Here is a 21,650-nt window from a genome sequence, read left to right as displayed (position 1 = left end):
CGCTAAGCGGACCAATTCGACTTGTCTGCCAGGGAACACCAGCAGGGATGCGTATGCATGTGAGGGTTACATTGCAGGAGTATGTTGTGATTGTGCATCGGCTGATAAACGGCGCATGTGCATACTGGATAGCGAGCTCAAGTCAAGTTTCCTTCTTTCTCGAACTGCGTATCTTCATACTGGGACTTCATCACCGAGGTTGACGAAGATACACTTTTGGGAGTGAAAAAGTCCAAGCATAAGGTAGCATAGAGCGGCTCCTCTGCTTCACTCACAACACTTGGACGACTGTTCGTGGTCGTACAAGAACTCAAGCGTGGTCTTGTGGCATCGACATGCTGGTCGGTTTTAGGTCTCTTCGGCTTCGATCCTTTTTGCTGATCGTCGCATGTCGGCGCAATTCTCAGCGTCGTCAAAGCGTTTGTAGCTTGTGGGATATCGCGCTTCAATTCTGGAAAGCTTTCGAAGAAGTCGACCGTGCCTGGGTAACACCGCAAGTCTACGATCCGATCGTAGTACATGTTAGAGTACGAGTACTTTTCGGTCATTGGATCCCAATCGTACAGCTCGTGCGGATTATCGCTCCACGTGAACTCAATTTCGCACCGTAGGTTGTTCATAAACTTGTCAGTGGCAAATGTTGTAGGCGAGAAGACCATACGCTCGCGCAGGCCTGGCCAAGGGAAGTATTCAATCAGCGGATCATGCTCCATGTTCTCCTCGGCTGGTCTCGGTGCAAAAAATGAGGGTACGCGGCTGCCCCATTCACTGTTGCGAAACATCTGTCGAAGAAAAACAAGTCGACAATTTCGCAGGTGCATCAATCTGAAAGGCTCGCAGCGGTGGAAGTAGATGCGCTCGTCAACCTCTTTGAGCCACTGCCAGCCTTTGTCGAGAGGGTATTTCTCCGATACAGAAGACCATCCTTCAAAAACTGCACGAATAGCGATATCATCGTCGTGTTCATAGTTGATCTGACTCGGGTGCACGGTAGCAAGTATATGGCGCAGTAGTACACCAGCGATGTACCACATGCGACCATCAAGGCCGGTATTGCTGGAGATATCGGAAGCCATCTGCGTTATAGATTTCCTTGACGCTTGTTGTATATGTAAAGATTTTGCTGGCGCTACACGTGTTTGGGATCCATCGGAGTCCGTGGTGTTCGGAGATGCGGTGGAAGTATCTGTCGGAAGCCCCCCGCCATTCACGAATTCATCATCAGCTTCGAGCTTCACAGGGGTCGGTTCCTTTGGAGACATCCAGACCGTGCTGCTTCGAGAATCAGGTTTCGCGGCATTGTCGCCAGTTGATGTGGTAGAGCCACCAACGAGCTTAGCTACAGCGCTTAAAAGTCCTTGTAGCCGCTCAACCTCGGTCTTCTGCTGATCGATCTGCTGAATCAGTGTGGTGGTTCGATCTTTGTCACTGCCTTGAAGCGATTCGACGAGATTCTCCAGATGCGTGATACGGTTTTTCGTCTTTTCTCGATTTGTTCGTTGCGCTCGCCTATCGAGCTCTCGCTTATGCGCGAGTTGAGCAGGGGTCAGCTTTCTCTTCCGGCCGCCCGATGGGACCCCGGCTGAGCCGTCAGCCATGGCTTTCGACACTGCACAGAGTCCTTTGATGGTACTCGATGAATTGGAACAATGGCGTGGGATCAGGGGCCAGGGTGGCAATCATCTCGCAAACAACGGAAAACGTTTCCCACAAAGAAGAAAGGGAGAAATGCGGGGGTGGAGTGTTTTAGGCGGCGGCAAAGTTGCTCGGAAGGGGCTCTCGTTCGGATCTAGTCTAGTGCGAACCTTTCGGGAACCCGGGTCGATCATGCGGCCATGGCAGCTGAGGCGGAGTTGCCCCTGTTGGTCCAACTTGCTGCCACCCTATCATACATGCCAAAACCTGTCCCTGTCACCATGCAGCTCCCACCCGGACCGCAGCCTTGCAGCAAGTGACTTGTAGCGGTCGAGCTCTTTTTCAGACATCGCTACAGCACCGGGATCGGGCGTGCTACTTGGCAGGTGCTGCGTACTCGTTTGAGCATGCATTCAGCTTGCAACCGTTGTCGTCCGGCACCAGCGAAGATCTGAATCACTCGATACATGGCCAGACAAAATGGCACATTTGATGTCAAGCATACGCCGCATTCTAGGGTTACCTTTCAATGGACTCAAGAAGGAGGTTGATGCCTGTTTGGAAATTAGAGATAACCGAAAGTGAGGCAAGGGGTGGAGTCTTTATGCAACACGAGATCTGACAACGTCCTCGTACGCCTTGCAGTTTCAGGATTGACAGATACCACTGGTCTGTGTAGTGACAGGAACATCAGAGTCCTCGATCTCGTAGGCCTTGGGACGGATGACTGCGGTAATCCTGTCTATGTTTCCACTTTGACGTCTACTTCCTGCTGCTAACACGGAACCTATATCCATAGCGTAATGTACAGCACATGACTGAAATGAATGTTGCTAAGTGTAAAGACGACACCATGGGAATGAGGCGACGTTGTGTCAAAGGTGTGAATACTAAAATACTAGTAGGAGGCTGTGGAGCCCTGCGGCGGGGTTCATTGGCACATTAAGACAAAAGAACGGATGTGGCATCCACTCCTTGTCGTGTAACCTTCGGGACAAGGGACACACTCCCGGCATATCCGCCGCTGACACTCGAGATGATCCTGCATTGACCCACAATAGCGCCGAGCGAAACCCGACCGTTGATGTTTCCCCGTCGGGCGAAGGGACAGTACGTACGAGTACCTACACCCTGGGGGCACGCCCGCAGTCATGAAAGATTAACTCCACCTACTTGTCAGAGCAGGTAGGTCACTAGATTGATCAACTGAAGCCGGTAGGTCCTTCTCCTCCTGCTTCAACAGGCAAATGGGTCTAAAGTAACGATGACTGCGGGCGCGCACCTAGGATGCAACGCATTTCTTTATGCAACAGGGCCCTGGCTGTCGCTGTTCCTCCTACCAGCGGCAGATGCAAGGCACCTTAGATCGGCGGACTCTGGTTTGTTTACACCCGCCCAGCGGACCGATACTCGAGCAGATCCAGCATTCGGCCAATCACAATGTGTCTTGGCTGCCCAATCTGGCAAAAGGCTTCTTGTTACCGCCGTTGAGTCTGAGCTGTCCCATCATGGGCAACATAGGAGCTGAGCCACTGTGTCACCAGGATAGATCTATCAGCGATTCAGCTGTCTCTCCTTGCGAAGGCAACACGTCGCAGATACACATAAGTTTCCAAGACTACGACTGGATAAATCTCAACGCAAACCATCCTCCTCCTCGGCGCGACGGCGGTTGCACCAACTCCTGTCTGACACATGCCCTCCGCGCCGGCCATGAGTGTATTGTCCTCGTCCGCACACCCAGCAAACTCACAGAGATTGTCACCAGCCTCCAAGATTTACACCCAACCCTCCTTGCCTCCAACCTCACTATCGTCCCCGGCGACGCCTGATCCGTCTCTTACCTCAAAACTGCTTCCCTCCTCCTCCTGTCCTCCCCCAAGACCATCGTGTCCGGCCTCGGCATCGGCGCCAGCATGGGCCTCGACATCTGCACGCCTCTCCAGATTATAAGGCCATGAGACGCCACGTGTGCCGCGACACCGCCACGGCGCTGATGCAGGCGCTGTGGAACACCTTCGCCGAGCAGCAGGACCTCAAAACGGTGACGCCGCGGCTTGTCTTGGTCAGCACGACGGGTGTGACACGTGGGCCGGAAGACGTGCCGCCGAGCATGCGCTTCTTGTATCATCGAGGTCTGGCGCTGCCGTATAGCGGATACGAAGGCGATGGAGGACGTGTTTCGGAGCGACGCGGAGATGGCACGAGAAGGCGCGCCTGTTTGCGAGCGTGAGTCGGTGCGGCCGACGTTGACGAGTGGGACGGGGAGGACGTGGGAGGGGATTGGGCTGGGGAAGATGCGTGCGCGAACGAAGATCGGACTTGAGTTTGGATATGGGATTAGCAGGGGCTATGTGAGGGAGTCGAAGTCCGTGAACCTGGTCAGTGAAGGCGTGGCTAGGACCTGGGGGACCGTCAGGACGGTGACTCTGACTTCATGAAAAGATATTGTTTGAAACAAGACCTAGCGCTGTGTTGGAGATGGTTGTGTATACGTGAAGCATAATGGTTCAATTAGATTGTACACGGCAGTCATACTATGTGCGTTTTGCCTAGTGTATCGCCACCACCGCAGCTCTGTATTCTATAAAGGAAACGCCAGGCTCCTCATCACCCTTGGTTTTGCAGATATCGAGGCACATTCACAAGAGCACCCATGCCCGTTCCTTGCATACCATGGAACCAGCGGCTCAGTCGCTCAGGCGCACTGTGGTGGCTGACCACAATGGCACGCGTCCACTGATTTTCGTAGTCATTCAAGACCAGCTCGAAATACTGATACCTCAACTTTTCGTACATAGTGGTCAGACGGTTCTCTTCAGCGCGTAATAGCATGAGAGCCTTTGCCACCATGGCCACGTCCTCTCTGATCTTGATGCGCTGCAACGTTTCGTCGCACTGATGCTGGATTGCACGATAGCGAGACGTCTCATTGATAAGGTTGACTTGCAGGATCTCGTACACCGACGCACCATAAGGTCCAGTGATCTGTTGACGGATGAGCAAAGTCAGCAGGTCCTGTAGCTTCTTGGCCGCATTCCTATACTGCCCGTTCTGTCGGAAGACGAACTCGCTACGGAGCATCGGTAGCAGGACGGCTCTCTTGACTCGGCGGAAGGCCCAGCTGAGAGGATCGCCGTTCTTGCTCGGCTTGAGGTATAACGGCTTCATCGTAGTTTTTGAGGCCGTCAGTGTTGCTGAGGATTGTATCTCGACGTAAGCGACATGACAGAGTATCCAAAGACCTCATATAAATGCCATTATAGTATCTTGATGCCAGACGTATCTAATAACGAAAGATACTATTCGATTGTCCGAGACTGGCAAGAACCACAAAGACCTTTGTCATGGTCGTTGACAGCATGGGCCAACAAAGGCAGATATCAGACAACGACAGCAGTATTGGGACGGGGTAGGCCTGCAGAAAGGTTCCAACTATCACGGCCTAGTCGGAGCCAAGATGATGCGATACTGCACGAAGAAACCAGCGAGGGAATACAGAATCGAGGAACACATGAGTCAAAGCATATATGCAGTTTAGCCATCGTAAATAAAACATAAAGATACCAGTCTGTTCGATGTAGGACGTTTGGAACTTCATAAGATGGGCTACCGGACCCTGCGCCACCATCACGTATCAACCGTCCGGTCTCGTTCCACTCAGTTCTGCCAGATCCCTCATGTCATCAACTCGCCTAGCCTCATACCAGCTTCGAAACAAGAGGCCCGCATTGGGATACTTGGGCACAACCCTGCCGCTTGGGAGAATCTTGCAGCGAGCCAGCGCCATGAACTTCAGCTCCGAGTACATCAAGTCAATGCGGTCAATCTCACGACGAAGTCTGCCCAACAGCTTGCTAGCGTCTTCCAAAGGGATTCGCTCGTACTCGTTGAGATCATCTTCGAGGTCCAGCCAGCGGTTCTTCTCGTAGTGGTTGAGGTCTGTTATGGTTTGCATGATGCAAGGGCCGTCCTCACCTCTGACATCAACTTTCTCGAGCTCGCTAGCTAGGTTGAGGAACTTGTCGACCCGTGGAAAGTATCTTACATCGGTATAGTGGCTGATCTTTCGTTGAACGGTGCCTAAGTTGACATGCCGTTTGATGGTAGCCCATGACTCTCTGTAGAGCTGCCGTTGGACTTGGTGTTTGGTGTTGTCGCTCATGAGCTGGTGGTAGCGCTTCCTCGCTTCGACATGATCAATTGGATGGTTTGGTGGAACACCGAGCGTGATAAGTGCTAGATCAAGGTCACTGACTACGGCATTGATCGTGATCTCAGCATTGTTTTGAGCCATGATTCGAATTGTCTTGACGTCTTGCTGAGCCGGAGGTTCAGTCGTAGATGAGGCAAAAATGTAGCTCCGGAGGAGAAGACATACATTCTGTGATCAGAGAGAACACAAAAGATCTCGCGTCTATTTTCTCAATAACACAGAGTGTTCTTCGAAAGAAGCACGAGAAAACGCAGATGTGCTTGCAAGTTGACGAGACAGGCAGGCAGGCGAGTCAGAGATACTTTCATTGTCTTGCCTGCTGCGAGAAAGTGAATCAAAGTACAGCAACCCATCATATCTACATCAAGCCAGTATGTACTCAGTAAGTGACTGGTCGAGCAGAGCAACTTTTGAAAAATTCCAGCCATGATGCCATCCTTAAGCGCTTAGCCTCGTAGGCAGTAACGTTCTCATTTTCGACATCCCCGGATAGCCTGCGGACTAACTGCGGCATCTCAGAAAGCGAGACAGGCTCAGACAAAGAATTTCCATCGGCTGATAGGCGATAGACTCGACCATTTCGTTGTACGCCGTTGTCCAGCCGGTCCGTTGGCCAATATCAGCAGCGAGTCGTAAGACCAGCACAGACCACGACGCGCCCAACACCTGCTTGTCACACCTCTACCGGCTCGAAGCGCACGTCTCCCATCAGAGCATCGGAAGCCCAAGATACTCTACACACACCAAAACAAGATGTGGCACCCGCCGCCCTACTGGCCGAGTGGAATCACCATCCATACCACAATCAATTCCAACAGCAGCAACAACACCTCCCATTGATGCCATCATCGCCTCCCAAGAAAAACATCGCCCTACACCTCTCCTGGCCCCCTCTTCCAAACCTACCACGCCCTCCTCACCACGACACTCCCACCTCTCATCCGCTCCACGAGAACCCTCGTGCGCCAGCTCGCGCACTCCGCCACCCTCAACAGCCCACCACACAACAGCTACCCGCACATTGACGCCGCACTCGCCGCCGCCGAAGCCACCGTCGACGACATCTCTCTAGAGTTCCTGCATAAGTACTATAACATTCCGTATCCGCGGACGGCGGCGGAGGCGAAGATGAGGCTAGATGCAGTGGAGAGGGTAGTGAGATGGGAGGGGTTGGACGGAGGAGGCGAGGGGGATGTTCGGGGCGTGGGCTGGAAAGGGGAGGGCTATGTTAGGAGCGGACAGTGAGGAGTAATTGGATGTTGAGACGATGAGAGGCAGGAAGCGGGTATTGGACTGGGTGGTGGGTTGGGAGTGGAGGGCGGGACTGCGGTAGGAAGGGTAGGGTCGTCGAGGAATTTTGAATGTAGGGGTTTCGAATGTTTACTTCGGAATACGTGTATGTGTGTCTAGCCAGTGCCAGCCATCCAATGTTGTCTAGTTGCAGAAAGACTCTGCCAGCTTCTGCAGGACGTCCGTTGTCTGCCGAATGCTTTCCACGTCCACCCACTCATCATTTCCATGCAGGCCCTCACCAGTGGGCCCGAAGACAAGCGACGGAACGCCCGCTTCGGCCAGCAGGGCCGCGTCACACCACCCGAAGACGCCCTGCGGCTTGACTTCCTGGCCAAGGACCTGCTCGGCGGCAGCCCTAGTCAGTTGCGTCAAGGGATGGTCACCTCCGATCTTGTGTGGCTTGCGTTCGAATGTCAAGCGAGGTTCCCGGAATTGGAACTTCGCATCGGTCATTGAAATCTCTGTCAGAAGGTCTGTAACGTCGCGGACGATCTGATCGGATGATTGGGCTGGGACCGTGCGAAACTCGACGGTGAGCGTGCATTTCGACGGGTAGCTTGAGGGCTCCTCTCCGCCAGTGATGAGTCCACAGTGAAGACTGGCTTGGCCCAGCATCTCGTCCGTGGGCAACGTGGGCGCATACTCCTCAAGCGCCGAGATGACTTTCGCCGTCTTCGCGATGGCATCCACGCCCTCAAGGGGCATAGACCCATGTGCGGCTACACCGAGGACATCGATTTCTACCCATGCGAAACCTTTGTGTGTTGTACCAAGAGCCAGACAGGTGGGCTCCGTCACCACAGCTCCATCTGCGCGCCACCCGGCAGCCAGCAACTGTTCCGTGCCCTTTGAGAGGTGCTCCTCATCAGAGACGGCCGCAAGGATGATGTCGCCTTTGAGCGGATGCTGCTGGGCGTAGACAAGCAGCGCCATCCCAGATGCGATGCCGCTTTTCATATCCATTGCCCCTCGCCCTGTGATCACCTCTCTGCCGTTCCGCTCTTCCATCGCACCGGCAAGAGGCTCTGCCAGATATCCCGCCAGGCTGACCGTGTCGATATGGCCGTTGATCATCAGACTCTTGCCGCTCCCTGTGCCTCGCACCACTCCCACCACAGATGGCCGACCGATTACTGGCTCGATCCTGTGACATTCAATTCCCCTATGCTTGAACCATGCTTCGAGGTAGCCAGCGATGGCACGTTCGCCCGAGCCTCCAGATTTAGAAAGCGTCGGATTGGTCGACTCGATCCTTGTCAGTAGCTGTGTTAGAACTACCGAGTCGCTGGCAGAGACGTCGGCTGCAGCAGCGTCGCTGTCGGTTGGCTTCATTGCGGGACCGATTCAACAGGCACGTCTGTGCATATCAGCCTCGCAGGACATCAAGGCTTATGTAGTACGCGTTGGCGTCTTCGTGCGTCGGAACCATGTCGATGTCCGGCTCGGCATAATAAGCCAATAGTGGGGCGCAGACCTGCCAAGCCGCCTATCAATGGCTGAAGATTTTTACGGTAAAGTATACGACTGTTGATTGGCAGGGCCTGATCGAAAGAGCGCCTTCTCGGTACAGGCCGGGTTCGAGTCTATCTGGAAATGACGACCGTTAATGCCCGCCCTTATAACGACGACATCGGAGTTGCTGTTGATAACAAACCCTGGTCGTACCAGTCCTCCATGGTCATTCCAGTCTTGAAGTGATCGGCCAAGTGCGCAACTCGCTCAGTCCAGCTGTCAATGGTAGCGCTGCAGAACCCGCAAGAGCTCTGAAAAATATCATGCTGGTTGCGCCACAGATTGAGATCAACATTCCAACCATCCCATTTGCGGCACCCATGATACTTGCTCAGATGTTGCCAGAAGTGGTCTTTGCGACAGAACGTGCGTTGCGGCAACGGCCTCGCGGAGCAGGAGTCGAAGTCATGCGTCGCGAAATGTTCCGCGTCAGGTGATGCTTGCCCACATAGACCACACTCGGGTTCAGGTCGCCCAAAACGCCATGTTTGAAGGTTCTCGCTCGTCTCCGGAGGTGCTGTGCAAGTGTAGGTTTCCAACTCCGGCATATGTACTGCTCGTTCGTGGCGTGCCCAATCGTGCTTCTTCTTGAATGGCAATTTGCAGAATGTGCACTGGTATTGTACCTTGGTTCCACGCGCTCGACTTCTTCTAGATTGCGGACGGGACCGGGGCTGACTCAGAGCTTGATGAGACAGACAAGATGATATAGAAGACATAGATGCTGAGGCCGAATCACCCTGGCTGCTCGCCTCTGAGACCTGCCACTGATCCAGCATTGACGGTGACCATGGGCTGTGGGGCCTTGAAGCCGTAATTGCTGCTGCTGCTACAACGTCGGGGGTGACATGTTCGTCTTCTGGCGGAGAGTTACGCCAACGATCCATCGGCGAGGCGCCAGACATCATTTGCGGCATCGGGGAGCCAGCTCTGAACTGCTGCACGGACAGTGGGCGCGTAGATTGCCTTTGTCGTCTGCGAGCATTCGTAAACCAGTTGTTGACCTGGGTCTTTGTGAGACCCGACTGGATGCTGAGAAAATCCACGTCTTCTACGGTCGGGTATGGATGGTCCGGATGCGTATCAAACCAGCCCCGCAGCAGTCGAGTCTTCTGATATCGCCGAGAACTTGGTCGCTTGTCACGATCATATGCTATCACAGGCGCGACAGATGCTGCTACGTTGGCAGCCGTTAGACTCTGCTCAAGTGATATCCCGAGTGAAGGATAGGACTCTTCATTAACGCCGTGCAGCTGTCCGATTACGGGGCCAGAGGTCTCGAAACCGGCAGGTTGGCGTTTTCTTCCACTGGCTAGGCTGCAGCCACGAAAGAGACCCACGCAGGTCGAACACGACTTTTCGGGATTTGGGTTGGCAGGTCCGGTATCCATGATCATGCACTGTAAGCGATGGCGGCGACAGTAGCTACACGGCACAGGTGCTAGACATGCCCCGCGCTCCAGGAAAAATTTGTTGAAGTCAGGCTCGTCACCGAAGCCGTTCGCAGCAGGAGAGGCCCAATCCAACTCGGGCAGATCTGGAGTCGGGCCGAAGTCTAGCAATTCATCGCTAGATATATCGGCGCTGACTGTTCCATGAGGACTCGCTCTCGGAGCTTGCGTGTTGGGTTGTGGAGGGGTCGTGCACGACAGCTGTCGAGGATCAACGTAGACATCAGTCCAGCGAGACTCTGTATCCATCTCGTGTCGTAGAAGTGAGCAAGTCGGCTGATTGGCGCTTTGTGGCGGAAGAGTAAAAGAGTGCATCGGCGAGCGAGGAAGAATGAAGCCAAGATTGCTGACAGGAGCTGTAATATTTCAATACGTCCTCAATACGCGCAGCCCGCGATTGGTGTTGGCACAAACAGCCGTCTTCTCTCAGTGGGTCTGTGCTTCGCATACAGGTAGTGTTGCTGATCTGTGTCAAACCACAGACCTTTTCTGCGGAAATTCGCCCTTGCGTCCCAATCATCCCCAGTGAGACGTCGCATGGACATTTCGACTCTGATCCCCCCATTGGCTTCGGTGCATTAAGCGCATTCCATCAAGGTACGCGAGATAGGTACCAGCAGCCCACACTGTAAATTCAAGCCAGATAGACAATCCATGATTTGTCATCGCAAACCGTTGACAACCTGAATGTGAGACATAGGACATCTTGTCCCGGCTCTTAGAAAAGCAACTAGCCGCTGAAGCAAGCATGCCAGATACCTTTTCCTGCCCATTGACCATGCGAAAATTGAATGGTCGTCACTGTGTTTGGTAATCTCTTCTTGGAGATGCATGAAGGCTTTCTCACCTTCACCGTAAAAGAAGAGGCATGTTGAATGCGAATACATCCATGAGGCTGCAAGCAATGTCTTTAGAGTGGCTAGTGACTCGTCCTACCACCCATGACTTCTCTTGAGCAGTTGAACGTGATCTATGTTGCCATTACTGAGGGCAGTTGTAGGAATGCCCGTGGCCAATGAAATTCCGCTTGCCAGTCCTCGTTTCGTCCCTAATAATTGCCAGGAGAAGTCATAGAGCTTGACCACTTGAGGAGCTAGCAACTCTTGCAGTGTCCAGCCTCGTTTGAACCGTTCGCTCCTCAGAAGCGATGTAACCAAATGCTTCGAATCAACGTCTGACAAGTATACGTAGCAGACCTTAGCATTCTGACACTGCTGATACATGGAGTTAACATGTATATCGTGGCTTCCATGTGGAGCTTCTCGCCCACATTTTCAGGATACAGCGTTTCACCGACCCTGTGATGCAGTGGAACTCGAAACATAATCCAAGAGCACTTGTGATGAATTTCGGTATCTCATAGGTAGAGGCTATCAGTCGAGCTTCCTAGATCATTCAATTCAAGCGACCAATTGAGCAAATCCGGGTCCCACATATCCGACAATTCCGAGAAGTTAGACTGTTGACCGTCGGCTCGGGCGTTGCTCACGTGCTGAATTAGAGCACTGTGATTAGACCCAATATATGGATCATTAGAGGTCGAAGATGGTGAAACTGGTAGCAGGATAGAAAATCTTTTGGCCATTTCACGTTCTTTGAATGCCAGGCTCTGTGTTTGAGTGTTCAGGCCTTCTCTGATAGCCGATATCAATTCTGTGGCAGGCTCCGGGTCAGCAGATAGTATTGATCACAGATAGGGGAGACACTGACGGATAACGACCTGACCCAGAGTCCAGTATCTTGCCATGTGACTCAAAACTAAAGTCGAGACCTCTAGACAGGATGGGGCCGTCTCAGGGGCTTGAGAGTCCAATGTCGCAGGAATCACCAAGCAGCAAGACATTATAGGATTGGTGAGCGGAATACACTCCGCCGACCACGCATTAGCAATGTGCGTTAGGTATGATTTCAGCCGGGCCACTCTAGGACTGGGAATCTGGTCTGAGTCAAAGCCATCAATGCAGCTGGGATAAGAGGACTGAATTCTTGCAAGAAGAGTTTCACATCTGTAACTAGTAAGGTCATGAGAAAGGGTCAGGTGCGGGGGATATGACTTACGCTAGGACCATCAGATGTGTTGAAATAATCCAGTGTCCGTCCACGAAATTGTCGCGGGTAAGATATAGAGACGAAATCTGAAAGTGGACAGGCAAGATCAACTTGAGGCAGCATACAGAGGTATCGTATGAGTTGAAGGTCTCTAGAGAGATTGAGGTGTTTTGGCGACCAGCGGCGATGACAAGCAAAGATTTGACCTGATTTGCGACCAAATACCAGGCATGAGGATTCTGGTTAGGGCATCCTTCCAAGCTTTTACAGGCCGTGGCAAGATGATGGTCCAAGACTGATGACGCGACTGGCTGACGAGAGTACCAATGATGATCAGAGACTGGTAGGAAGACCTTCATCTCGCTAGATTTGTTGATTCCAAATGTTTGACGTGAAAGAGTTGCGATGAAAGAGTCGAGTTCCCAGATGGCCCACCAGAGTCTGCGAAGGTCTTCTCTGTGTGTCCATGCATCCACATCCTGTAGGTTCTCTCTGCTTCTCCCATCGTCATTGGCATGATTCGCATCAACCATGTCTAATTCGAGATCGTATGCAAAGTGAACACATAGGCTAGTGAGTATGGCACCTGGCCCAAGTTCGCCAGCTGTGATATAGTGGTATGCAAGAAGAACGCAGCCTTTAACAAATTCCAACGTTGGTTCCTCGATGCCAGAAATCATCGTGTCTTTGATCAAAACAGCGCTCCTCGCGGACTTTTGCCCACGTTGTTGGGCAGGAGTCGTTGCGAAAAAAGGGTGCGTCGAGAACCTTGCTGCCAGCGTGAAAATGCCGTGAATCATGAATACTGCTGCCTGTCCCAGCTCCGTTGCAGGCCGAAGACGTGCCTCTTCAGAGCCTGCCCTGACCACGTATGCCTCATAAAATAGTGGACGATGCAAGATGCGAAGCCAGGGCTGGATATTGGCAAAATACTGATCGATACTAGCACCTAGTAAGTCTTTGTTAGTGCACATTTAGGGGAAGCAGGGCTCACACTTCGACCGCTACGTCGTCGGGCATACCCCAACTGTTCGGTGCGTTGAGCTGGGAACTTTCATGGCTTGTACCTGAGTCCAGCCCCAATGTGGGAGTTTCCACGCTAACGCCGACATTTTGCATGTGCTGGGCGTTCTCATTCTCGGAGTTTGGTAACGATATGATGTCTGGAAGTTCGATACTGGAGTTGTACCGGCCACCTAAATCACGTGTGAGAAATTCGGCCAGTTCATCTGCTCTTTGCTCACCAGTGAAGTGTTCTTGCGACTCTCTCAACAATGACTTTGAATCTATCACTCGGAAGAGGGGATCTGTGAGGGGATCACATCCGCCTCCACCGCGAGGCAAACCATCTCTTACAATGACGCCGATGGTATGTGAAGTGCTAGCCTTGCGTTTAGAGGCATTCGCGTAGATGGGCCTTCCACGATTCTGCTTCTTTCTGTTTGGAAACACGCAGGAGACTCCGAGCCTCTTGCAAAGGCCGCAACATGGACGTCCCATATCACCTAGATCTAGCGTCAGGGATGATTATGCCCAAGCTTGATGTTAAGTGCCCTTCTCAACTTACACCTCACCTTTTTCCTATTAAACTGTTAGTTCTAGGCAAACAGGTTATCAAGGTACGCCTTATGCACTTCCCTGCTACATCGTTGGCAAGATCGATTAACACTCGGGAGGTACGTTATTTGTCTCTCGATGTTGTTAGAAAGAGTAGGGGCAGGGTGCGGTTCGTTGGCCATAATATCCAGAAGTTCGAGCAGCTACGACGTGATGAAGCAGTGAGACTGATGGCTCAAGTCAGCAAAGCGCATTGATTCCACAAAAATGTGTGTGATGGGAACTTGGTCATCGGCTACTATTAATTTCCCCGCACTCCACGGCCGTGAGAGACGGAATCATGCGAGCTGCGGACGTGGGGTAAAGAAAGAGACGGACACGTGATTCAATGGATCAGGGACGGCAACGCCCAGGCTACTCGAAACAGTGCCGAAGTCATCTATCGTCAACGCTACAATGAGATGTTTGTCCGCAGGCCGGGATTAGGTTTAAAATCACAGGAGGCAATATGTATCACCCAAAGTCTCAAGAATAGTTTTGTGCCCTTTCCCAGTTTGTATTCAATGTGAGTATGTTCCCAGTCTGCTACTCCGTGAGAACGGATGTACTACACTCATGATCGGAATGCAATATCTGGAGCGCTAACATATAAAAAGTTCTGGTCATCTGGATCTGAGAATCAGGCTAATTACTGCTGAAACTCTCCTAGCATGCTGATGCTGTTCTGATCTGTATTCCCAACGGTAGATGTGAACACGAACTTTTCAGCTACCGTAGCCTTTGCGTCTCTGTCCAATTCTCTGGTTTGCGATGTTTGTCCTAGAACAATCGACACAATTTCGTCTGCGTCAATGTCTAGGCCCTGTTCCGCAACTGCTCTCCATGCAACATGATCGTCCGGCCGTATAAGGACAGCATCTCGCTCCCAGATCTTGTGTGCATGCCGTTCGTTCGGCAGGTGAAGTGGCTTGAAAGGAATCCCTCGTTGGGTGAAACTTCGCTCGAATTGTTTGACAAAGTCTCCCTGCAACGAGAAGTCGACAAGGGTAAACTCGGGTCCTGTTCCGAGTAGATCAAAGATACTCGTCTCGCCATCTTGGAGAAAGACATGTGGCGCTCTTGCTCCAGGCCAAGTTGACGGGATATAGTGGCGCTCCGACCATTCTGGCTCTTGCGTAGCGTCCTCAGAAGACGAAACGATTACCTGAGAGCTGTTGTAGCGGTAACCCATCTCAATTCCGTGGTCTTTATTCTCGTTGTCGTGAGCATTCACGTGCTGGGCGATCCGACTTTTGAGTTCGCTTTCTTCTCGTCGTCCTGGTGCCGCATCCGCTTTGTTGGCATCCGCCCACCAGCCTATGTACGCAGCGTGAACACCCCAGTGTACACCAGACCTCTCAATATTTCGCATCGCTACTGGTCTTCGTTCCAGTTCGTATGACTGCAACAAGAGATGACCGCCATAGCCATTCACAGCTGCCGCGACTTTCCATCCTAAGTCGAAGCTATCTCCCACTGCAGTATTCATTCCATAGCCTCCAGTCGGGATATTCTGATGAGCAGCATCTCCACACAGGAAAGCCCGACCAGACTCAGAAATATAGCGATCTGCTAGACAGATGTTAGGTCTCCAGAGGCTGGTGACCAGAATCTCGTCGATCTGAACTGGAAGTGGGTTGAACAACGTTCCCAACGCGGCAGGAATTTCTTTGAATGGATCTAGGTCTTTAGGATCAGTTCCCAAGGGCACCGGCTTGTGAACTGTCCAAGTGTCCTTCTCATCCTGGGAGATGATGACGGGTCCATTAGTAAAGAACATGTGCCAGAATTGCCCCTGGCGGTGCAACTGACTTAAATCTCGCGATTTGAAATGGACCAGGTACATAGCTCCTGGCCTAGACTTGTCAGTTCAGGCGAAGAGTGCACATAGTTGAGAAATGCTTACGTTGGTCCTCCTGTTAACCCGATGCCTATGCTTTTGCGAACTCTGCTGCCAGCCCCGTCACAGCCGAGAACATATTGTGATTTGACGGAGTACTTGTCACCAGTGGTTTGATCTACCAGCGTGCTGACAATGTGGTCTTCATATTCGACAAGCTCTTCGAACTTCAGACCGAATTTGCACATTACGCGTGGATCTTTCGCAACATGCGGCCGAAGCCATGCCTCAAAAATAGCTTGAGAGCAACGCTGATAAGGTTCGCGTGGCATGGACCCGTCGTTCTGCTCTTTGATCTTCTGCCTCCAGTCCGCTACGGACGGGAGATTCTACCAGCGTCAGCATCGCGAGATAGTACAGATTGCTCAGTTCATACCCATTTTGCGATTAGTTCCCCAGAATCAGATAGTCCCGTGCTAAAGAGGACATTGAGGCTGAAGTTCTCCGGCACACCTGTAGGCAACTTGTTAGGACCACCGTATTGTGAGTCAAAAGCCTCACCAATTTGTCTCAGACTCTGATCTATCCCCAGTCTTTTGAATATCTCCATACTTCTACAGTTCGTTATGTCCATCTTAGGCCACTTGGTAGTTTCGACAGTGCGGTCGACAAGCATGCATTCTGCTCCATTCTTTGAGAGCTGTAAAGCAGCAATCAATCCGGCCGGACCGCTACCAACAACCAAGACTGGAACCTCATAGTGGTACGTCTAAAGTAATTCAGAGCTGGATTCGATTCTGAGCAAGAACTCTTACCATAACGTTGCTTTTTAGTGGAAAATGGATGTCGCCGGCCTCCGAGCACAGCAGCTGGCTAAACAGGTAAAGAGCTTCTAACCTCTGGGAGTGCAGAATAGACTTCGCTAAGTAGTACTTTAAAGTCCCCAGGTGACAAACCAGTTAGAACCCCGGAGCATGCGGTCAGCCTTCGATTGAGGCTCTGGGAAATAGTGGAAGTCGTAGTTCTCTGAAACGACCTGTTGTATACCTTTTGATCTGGTATAATCAGAGCCTAGTAGGTTGCTGATACTAGGTTCCAAGGCTACATTAGAGCAGAGTGATTCAGTGCATCGTATCGTGTAGACTCTTTGACATTATCTGGGTTTCTCATATCCCAGCGAACCAAGCTGCCACATGCCAAGAGGGAAATCCTAAAGAGGAAATTTCCCGAGCATAATTTCCGTGGGTGGGATCATATCACGGAACATGTAGATTCCTTGAGGAAAGGTAAGCTACAAGTATTTCACTAGATGCCGCTCTACATTGAACAAGAATTATCGTCCCATACGGCAGTGTCCAAGGCCAACATTTGTTGTATTCCGTCAAGATAGGCTTATTAAAGCCGCTACCCATCATTAGTGAAAGGACCGTCTGACCACCGACTCCAACAGTCGTCAGGAACGTGGTGTGCTAGCAGAACCCCGAATCCGGCAAATTGCCTACACTGGTATGGGGGGAACTTGGCTACCGCAAAAGGTGGTCCGAATAGGCTATATAGATTGGCCTCGGCACGAAATTTCTGAAGCGGAATGGCGCTGCCTGTTACGCTGTTACTCGCCATATTGGCATTCTTTCTGACAGCCGAGCGCTACCAACCACTTGCCCGAATAAATACCAAACCAACAAAGATGACGCGTGACAAGGTTGACGTTCATCATCACATGATTACGCCAGCGTATCGAGCTGTGAGTCACCTTTAGGGCCTTCTTCGAATAATTCACAGCACTGAACTGGCTAATTGGGCGACAGGCACTTGAAGAAAATGGAGGAGACCCATCGGGCTTCCCTACACCTGAATGGTCCCTTTTAGCAGACGATCAATTCTGTGATGCCATAGGCGTTGGGACGACAATCTTCTCGTTGACTGCTCCCGGAACTGATATTGTTAAGGGGAAAATCGCTGCCGCCAAGCTCGCACGAGAGACGAACGAGTACCTCGCGTCCCTCCGCGATAAAGATCCCCGTAAATACGGCTTCTTCGCCAGTCTTCCTCCTTTGACGGATGTGCCGGCTGTAATTGAAGAGATAACTTATGCTCTGGATGTTCTGAAAGCCGATGGCGTGACCGTCTTTACGAGATACGGCCTAGGGAATGGCTACCTCGGTCATGCAGACTTCAAGCCAATATGGCGGGCTTTGAACGAGAAGAATGCCGTCGTTTTCGTTCACCCCACGCATTCAATCGACACTACTCTGGTCAACTCTAACCTACCACAACCAATCATTGATTATCCGCATGAAACAACTAGGACAGCGGCGGATATGATTCTCTCGGACACTCTAAGGGAAACCCCGAATTGCAAAATCATTCTCTCGCACGCAGGCGGCACACTTCCATATCTGGCAAACCGACTGCAGGCAGTAGTAGACACTGGTCTCACTAATAAATCCTCAGATGAGATTGCAAAGGACGTGGCATCGTTCTACTACGATCTGGCCTTGTCGAGCTCAATGAACACCATTGAAGTGCTCATGAAAGTCACCACACCGGATCATATCCTTTTCGGTTCTGATTTTCCCTATGCGCCGGCTAAGACTATCAAATCTTTTGTCGAGAAGTTCAATAGTGCTGGTCTTGATCAGAGCTTGGAAGATGCCATCAGTAGGGACAACGCTTTAAGATTGTTTCCACGCTTAGAGAAAAACTAGACGGATGCAAAAAGAGGTTAAATGCGGTTAAGATCATATTTTTGTTATTACTGATACTTCATTGAACATTTGTGTGAAAGCGTCGGCTGCATTTTTGACCCCATGTATAGTTGTAGCGCTTTTCAACATATGCAGGTCCTATCTGCCACTACCTAGGTATATAGGCTTCCCGTCTTCGCTCGCCAACCCTATTTCCTTCCTCCCTCTCCCATTTCTTTCGGTGCTCTGCTTGTGTCCTGTTCAGGCGGCCACTGCATCCATCTCTGCGCATGAGTATTATGCGCGTGGCTTTGCATCCTAGTTGGTGAAATTGTCAAGCGCTATTATGTTCAGATTGTAGAGTATGTCTATTGGCCCGATCACGGCCGGTGGAAGTCACAGGAGGTCTAATTGCTACGTAAGTCAAAGCGCACAGTGCTATTAAAGGCCCAGCCTAAATGGGAAATTATCCATAGGAGGGGATGTTAGCTTCGTGTAGTTCGAAACCCCCGCACGGGGTAGGTGACTGTGATTGGAGGTCATCCTCTTTGTGCGGAGTGCAGTACGGGGATCCCGAAGGTTGGCACGCTTTAGAAATCCCGGGCCCACCTCAGGATAGCCTATTAGCTCTTAGGGACCGAACCTTTGCTGAACACTGGTTGAAGCGAGTTGTTTGGGCCACCGATATATCAGTGGACTTCGTTGCTCCGGGTCCCAGGCCATGCCATGATGCAAATCCTAGCTTATCGTCATGTTAGCCAAATCACTATGTGCTACTAGCCTCGCCGTACTCGGCTTCTTGGTCTACATCCTCTGTACTGTAGGCAGGAGGGGGAAGAGCTACCCACCAGGTATGTTGCAGCAGTTAAAGTGACAATTGAATCTCAGTAGGGCTTCAAAACTTAAGCTTACGATTGTCATAGGACCACCTACGCTGCCAATTCTAGGAAATCTCCATCAAATTCCCTTCAAGGGGGCGCATTTCAAGTAAGTTTCCAAGAGCGGCTGCAGCAGTAAGCTAACGTGCAGGAGGTTTGTTGAATGGGCAAAACAGTACGGAGGAATCTTTTCACTTAAACTAGGCCCCGGCACGGCGATTGTCATCACGGAACGTCGCCTGGTGCGCGAACTTCTGGATAAGCAAAGTGCTATTTCCAGCTATCGACCGCCTTCATACGTTGGCAATCTGATTACGGGAGGAGACCATGTACTCGTCATGGATGCTGGTCCGAAATGGAGAACGATGCGGAAGCAGATCGTACAGGAGTTCACAGAGACTATGTGCGAAAAGAAGCATGTCAACGTGGTGAATGCGGAAGCAGTTCAGATGCTGCGGGACGTGGTCCTTGACCCCAAAGGCCTGATGAGACACCCGAAACGATTCGCAAATAGTATCATTATGAGCCTGGGTGCGTAATTGATCTCGACATCATGCCAAACAAACAGTGCTTTAGGCTAATGAGTCCAGTTTTTGGAATTCGTACTCCGGACGTTACAACATCGCACATGCAACGAATGTTCGAACTCATGGAGCATTGGTCGCTCGTCATGGAACTAGGAAGTACACCTCCAGTCGACTTTTATCCATTTCTAAAATGGGTCCCGGAGCGTTTTCTTGGTAACTGGACTACTCGAGCAAATCAGGTAAAAGAAGAGATGCACACCCTCTACGAAGACCTCGTCGAAGACGTAATCAAACGAAGAGACTCAGTTGGCCCGGGAGAGTCAATGATGGATCGAGTTCTAAATCAACAAGACGCAGGGAAGCTAACGCTGACTAAACATCAGCTTTATTTCCTCGCGGGCATTGTTATTGAAGGAGGTTCTGACACTACGGCGTCAGGAATATTAGCATTCCTCAAAGCCATGACATGCTTTCCAGACCTACAAAAGAAAGCGCAAGCCGAGATCGATAGCGTTGTTGGAGAGGATCGCACCCCTCTCTGGTCGGACTACGAGAGGCTTCCTTATGTGGCCCAGATTTTGAAAGAGTCTATGAGGTGGCGGCCCGTTGGGGGGGTTGGTGTTCCCCACGCTCTTTCTGCAGGTAAGACTCGGAGTTTCTTACATTGAGTCGCAATCTAACCTCTAATAATCCGTACAGATGCCTACGTCGACGGCATGTTTCTGCCAAAGGGAAGCGTGGTTTTCTTCAACATGTGGGGATTACACAACGACGAGAAGTACGTATCGGAGCCAGAGCGATTTAATCCCGATCGTTTCGCTGGGCGCATACTTCTCGCGCCCGAATACGCTGCCTCGGCTGAGTATGAGTCTCGAGACCACTACAACTATGGTACGTCTTCTCCCGCATTTGTGCGAATAGCAAGCCTATCACTTTGTCACCTGGAATCCTTGTTGGCTAATCGAGGTCTGCTTTCTTAGGTGTTGGCAGAAGACTATGCCCGGGTATCCATCTCGGTGAACGCAACTTGTGGATTGGAATGGCAAAGTTACTTTGGGCTTTCAATTTCAAAGAAGACGTGGATTCCAATGGTAGAGCAATCAAACTGGACATGAATTACGAAACAGGATATAGCGAAGGATTCATCGTCTGCACGAAGGACTTTCCGTCCAAGGTTACACCAAGGTCTCAAAAACGAGTTGAAACCATCATGCGAGAATTCGACCAGGCAAATTACGATATCTTCGCAAAGAATTCATAATTACACCTCGAGGTCATATAGCAATCTCAGTATCCATGAAACTATACGCAGCCTACTCGGTAGTGCCCCTATCATCCCGGCGAGGTGAGTAGTGGCGTTTATTCAAGCGCGCTACACCTTTAGTTCAGCCTGTTCCAGGATGTGGTCCCGCGCTTGAGGCGGACAGGATTTACATCTTTTCTTCTGTCAAGACTTTACTGCCTCAGAATGTAGAAGCACGAGTTCACTCAAAGACCAATGCGTTTGGAATAATGTAAGTGATTAAAATTTCTATAGCGATGCTCAGAACCTGCCGATAGAGCTCATGATCGACCAAGCTGTCGAAGTCCGGTTCCCAATCTGTCGCACAGCGCACTCCAGCCGCGAGGACTCCGTGACACTGACAGCTCCTGCTGAAGTTCCAAGGATACAGGTTCATTCGTTTCTTCTTCCTTTTGGGCGATCACAGCCCCCGAAAGCATCTCTTGCCATGCCACGTTCAGGACACCAGCAAGATAATCACGACCCTCCCACGCCACAAATACTCTTGGCGCACAGCCACCCGCGACAATCATGTACGGGAGCTCATTCGCAGCTGGCTCATTCCACAACACTTCCACACGTTCCAACACAAGCAGAAACGTCTCCCACTTACAAGCCAACGCTTCCGCCATATCCGTCAGCTGCGCCAGAGACAGATCTAGCGCGGCAGCCTAGCTGAGCGTC

The 21,650-nt window shown here is 51.4% G+C and overlaps 10 protein-coding genes across 10 annotated transcripts; 3 read left to right on the top strand and 7 right to left on the bottom strand.

The window, feature by feature from the left end:
- Positions 1-137: 137 nt before the first annotated feature.
- Positions 138-1,598, bottom strand: HMPREF1541_09612 (uncharacterized protein; the record flags this gene model as incomplete). Its single annotated transcript, XM_008714285.1, has 1 exon — positions 138-1,598. One exon carries the CDS (start codon positions 1,596-1,598, stop codon positions 138-140), a length of 1,461 nt encoding a protein of 486 aa, XP_008712507.1.
- Positions 1,599-3,592: 1,994 nt separating this feature from the next.
- Positions 3,593-3,868, top strand: HMPREF1541_09611 (uncharacterized protein; the record flags this gene model as incomplete). The annotated part of the gene is made up of 1 exon (XM_008714284.1): positions 3,593-3,868. The coding sequence occupies one exon, from the start codon at positions 3,593-3,595 to the stop codon at positions 3,866-3,868; it is 276 nt and encodes a 91-aa protein (XP_008712506.1).
- A 377-nt stretch (positions 3,869-4,245) lies between these two features.
- On the bottom strand, positions 4,246-4,806 carry HMPREF1541_09610 (uncharacterized protein; the record flags this gene model as incomplete). The annotated part of the gene is made up of 1 exon (XM_008714283.1): positions 4,246-4,806. One exon carries the CDS (start codon positions 4,804-4,806, stop codon positions 4,246-4,248), a length of 561 nt encoding a protein of 186 aa, XP_008712505.1.
- A 466-nt stretch (positions 4,807-5,272) lies between these two features.
- HMPREF1541_09609 (uncharacterized protein) lies at positions 5,273-5,932 on the bottom strand (the record flags this gene model as incomplete). The annotated part of the gene is made up of 1 exon (XM_008714282.1): positions 5,273-5,932. The coding sequence occupies one exon, from the start codon at positions 5,930-5,932 to the stop codon at positions 5,273-5,275; it is 660 nt and encodes a 219-aa protein (XP_008712504.1).
- A 1,353-nt stretch (positions 5,933-7,285) lies between these two features.
- On the bottom strand, positions 7,286-8,476 carry HMPREF1541_09608 (uncharacterized protein; the record flags this gene model as incomplete). Its single annotated transcript, XM_008714281.1, has 1 exon — positions 7,286-8,476. One exon carries the CDS (start codon positions 8,474-8,476, stop codon positions 7,286-7,288), a length of 1,191 nt encoding a protein of 396 aa, XP_008712503.1.
- Positions 8,477-8,760: 284 nt separating this feature from the next.
- Positions 8,761-10,356, bottom strand: HMPREF1541_09607 (uncharacterized protein; the record flags this gene model as incomplete). Its single annotated transcript, XM_008714280.1, has 1 exon — positions 8,761-10,356. The coding sequence occupies one exon, from the start codon at positions 10,354-10,356 to the stop codon at positions 8,761-8,763; it is 1,596 nt and encodes a 531-aa protein (XP_008712502.1).
- Positions 10,357-11,039: 683 nt separating this feature from the next.
- Positions 11,040-11,330, bottom strand: HMPREF1541_09606 (uncharacterized protein; the record flags this gene model as incomplete). The annotated part of the gene is made up of 1 exon (XM_008714279.1): positions 11,040-11,330. One exon carries the CDS (start codon positions 11,328-11,330, stop codon positions 11,040-11,042), a length of 291 nt encoding a protein of 96 aa, XP_008712501.1.
- A 3,071-nt stretch (positions 11,331-14,401) lies between these two features.
- HMPREF1541_09605 (uncharacterized protein) lies at positions 14,402-16,202 on the bottom strand (the record flags this gene model as incomplete). Its single annotated transcript, XM_008714278.1, has 3 exons — positions 14,402-15,608; positions 15,659-15,981; positions 16,029-16,202. 3 exons carry the CDS (start codon positions 16,200-16,202, stop codon positions 14,402-14,404), a joined length of 1,704 nt encoding a protein of 567 aa, XP_008712500.1.
- Positions 16,203-17,279: 1,077 nt separating this feature from the next.
- Positions 17,280-18,300, top strand: HMPREF1541_09604 (uncharacterized protein; the record flags this gene model as incomplete). Its single annotated transcript, XM_008714277.1, has 2 exons — positions 17,280-17,336; positions 17,401-18,300. 2 exons carry the CDS (start codon positions 17,280-17,282, stop codon positions 18,298-18,300), a joined length of 957 nt encoding a protein of 318 aa, XP_008712499.1.
- A 730-nt stretch (positions 18,301-19,030) lies between these two features.
- HMPREF1541_09603 (uncharacterized protein) lies at positions 19,031-20,945 on the top strand (the record flags this gene model as incomplete). The annotated part of the gene is made up of 6 exons (XM_008714276.1): positions 19,031-19,130; positions 19,203-19,266; positions 19,312-19,688; positions 19,748-20,326; positions 20,384-20,575; positions 20,665-20,945. 6 exons carry the CDS (start codon positions 19,031-19,033, stop codon positions 20,943-20,945), a joined length of 1,593 nt encoding a protein of 530 aa, XP_008712498.1.
- Between the last annotated feature and the right edge of the window lie 705 nt (positions 20,946-21,650).

Source organism: Cyphellophora europaea (assembly GCF_000365145.1).
Source record: "Cyphellophora europaea CBS 101466 unplaced genomic scaffold supercont1.10, whole genome shotgun sequence".
Lineage (NCBI taxonomy): Eukaryota > Fungi > Ascomycota > Eurotiomycetes > Chaetothyriales > Cyphellophoraceae > Cyphellophora > Cyphellophora europaea.
Note: the sequence above shows the minus strand (reverse complement) of the source record. Positions and strands in the feature narration are given on the sequence as shown.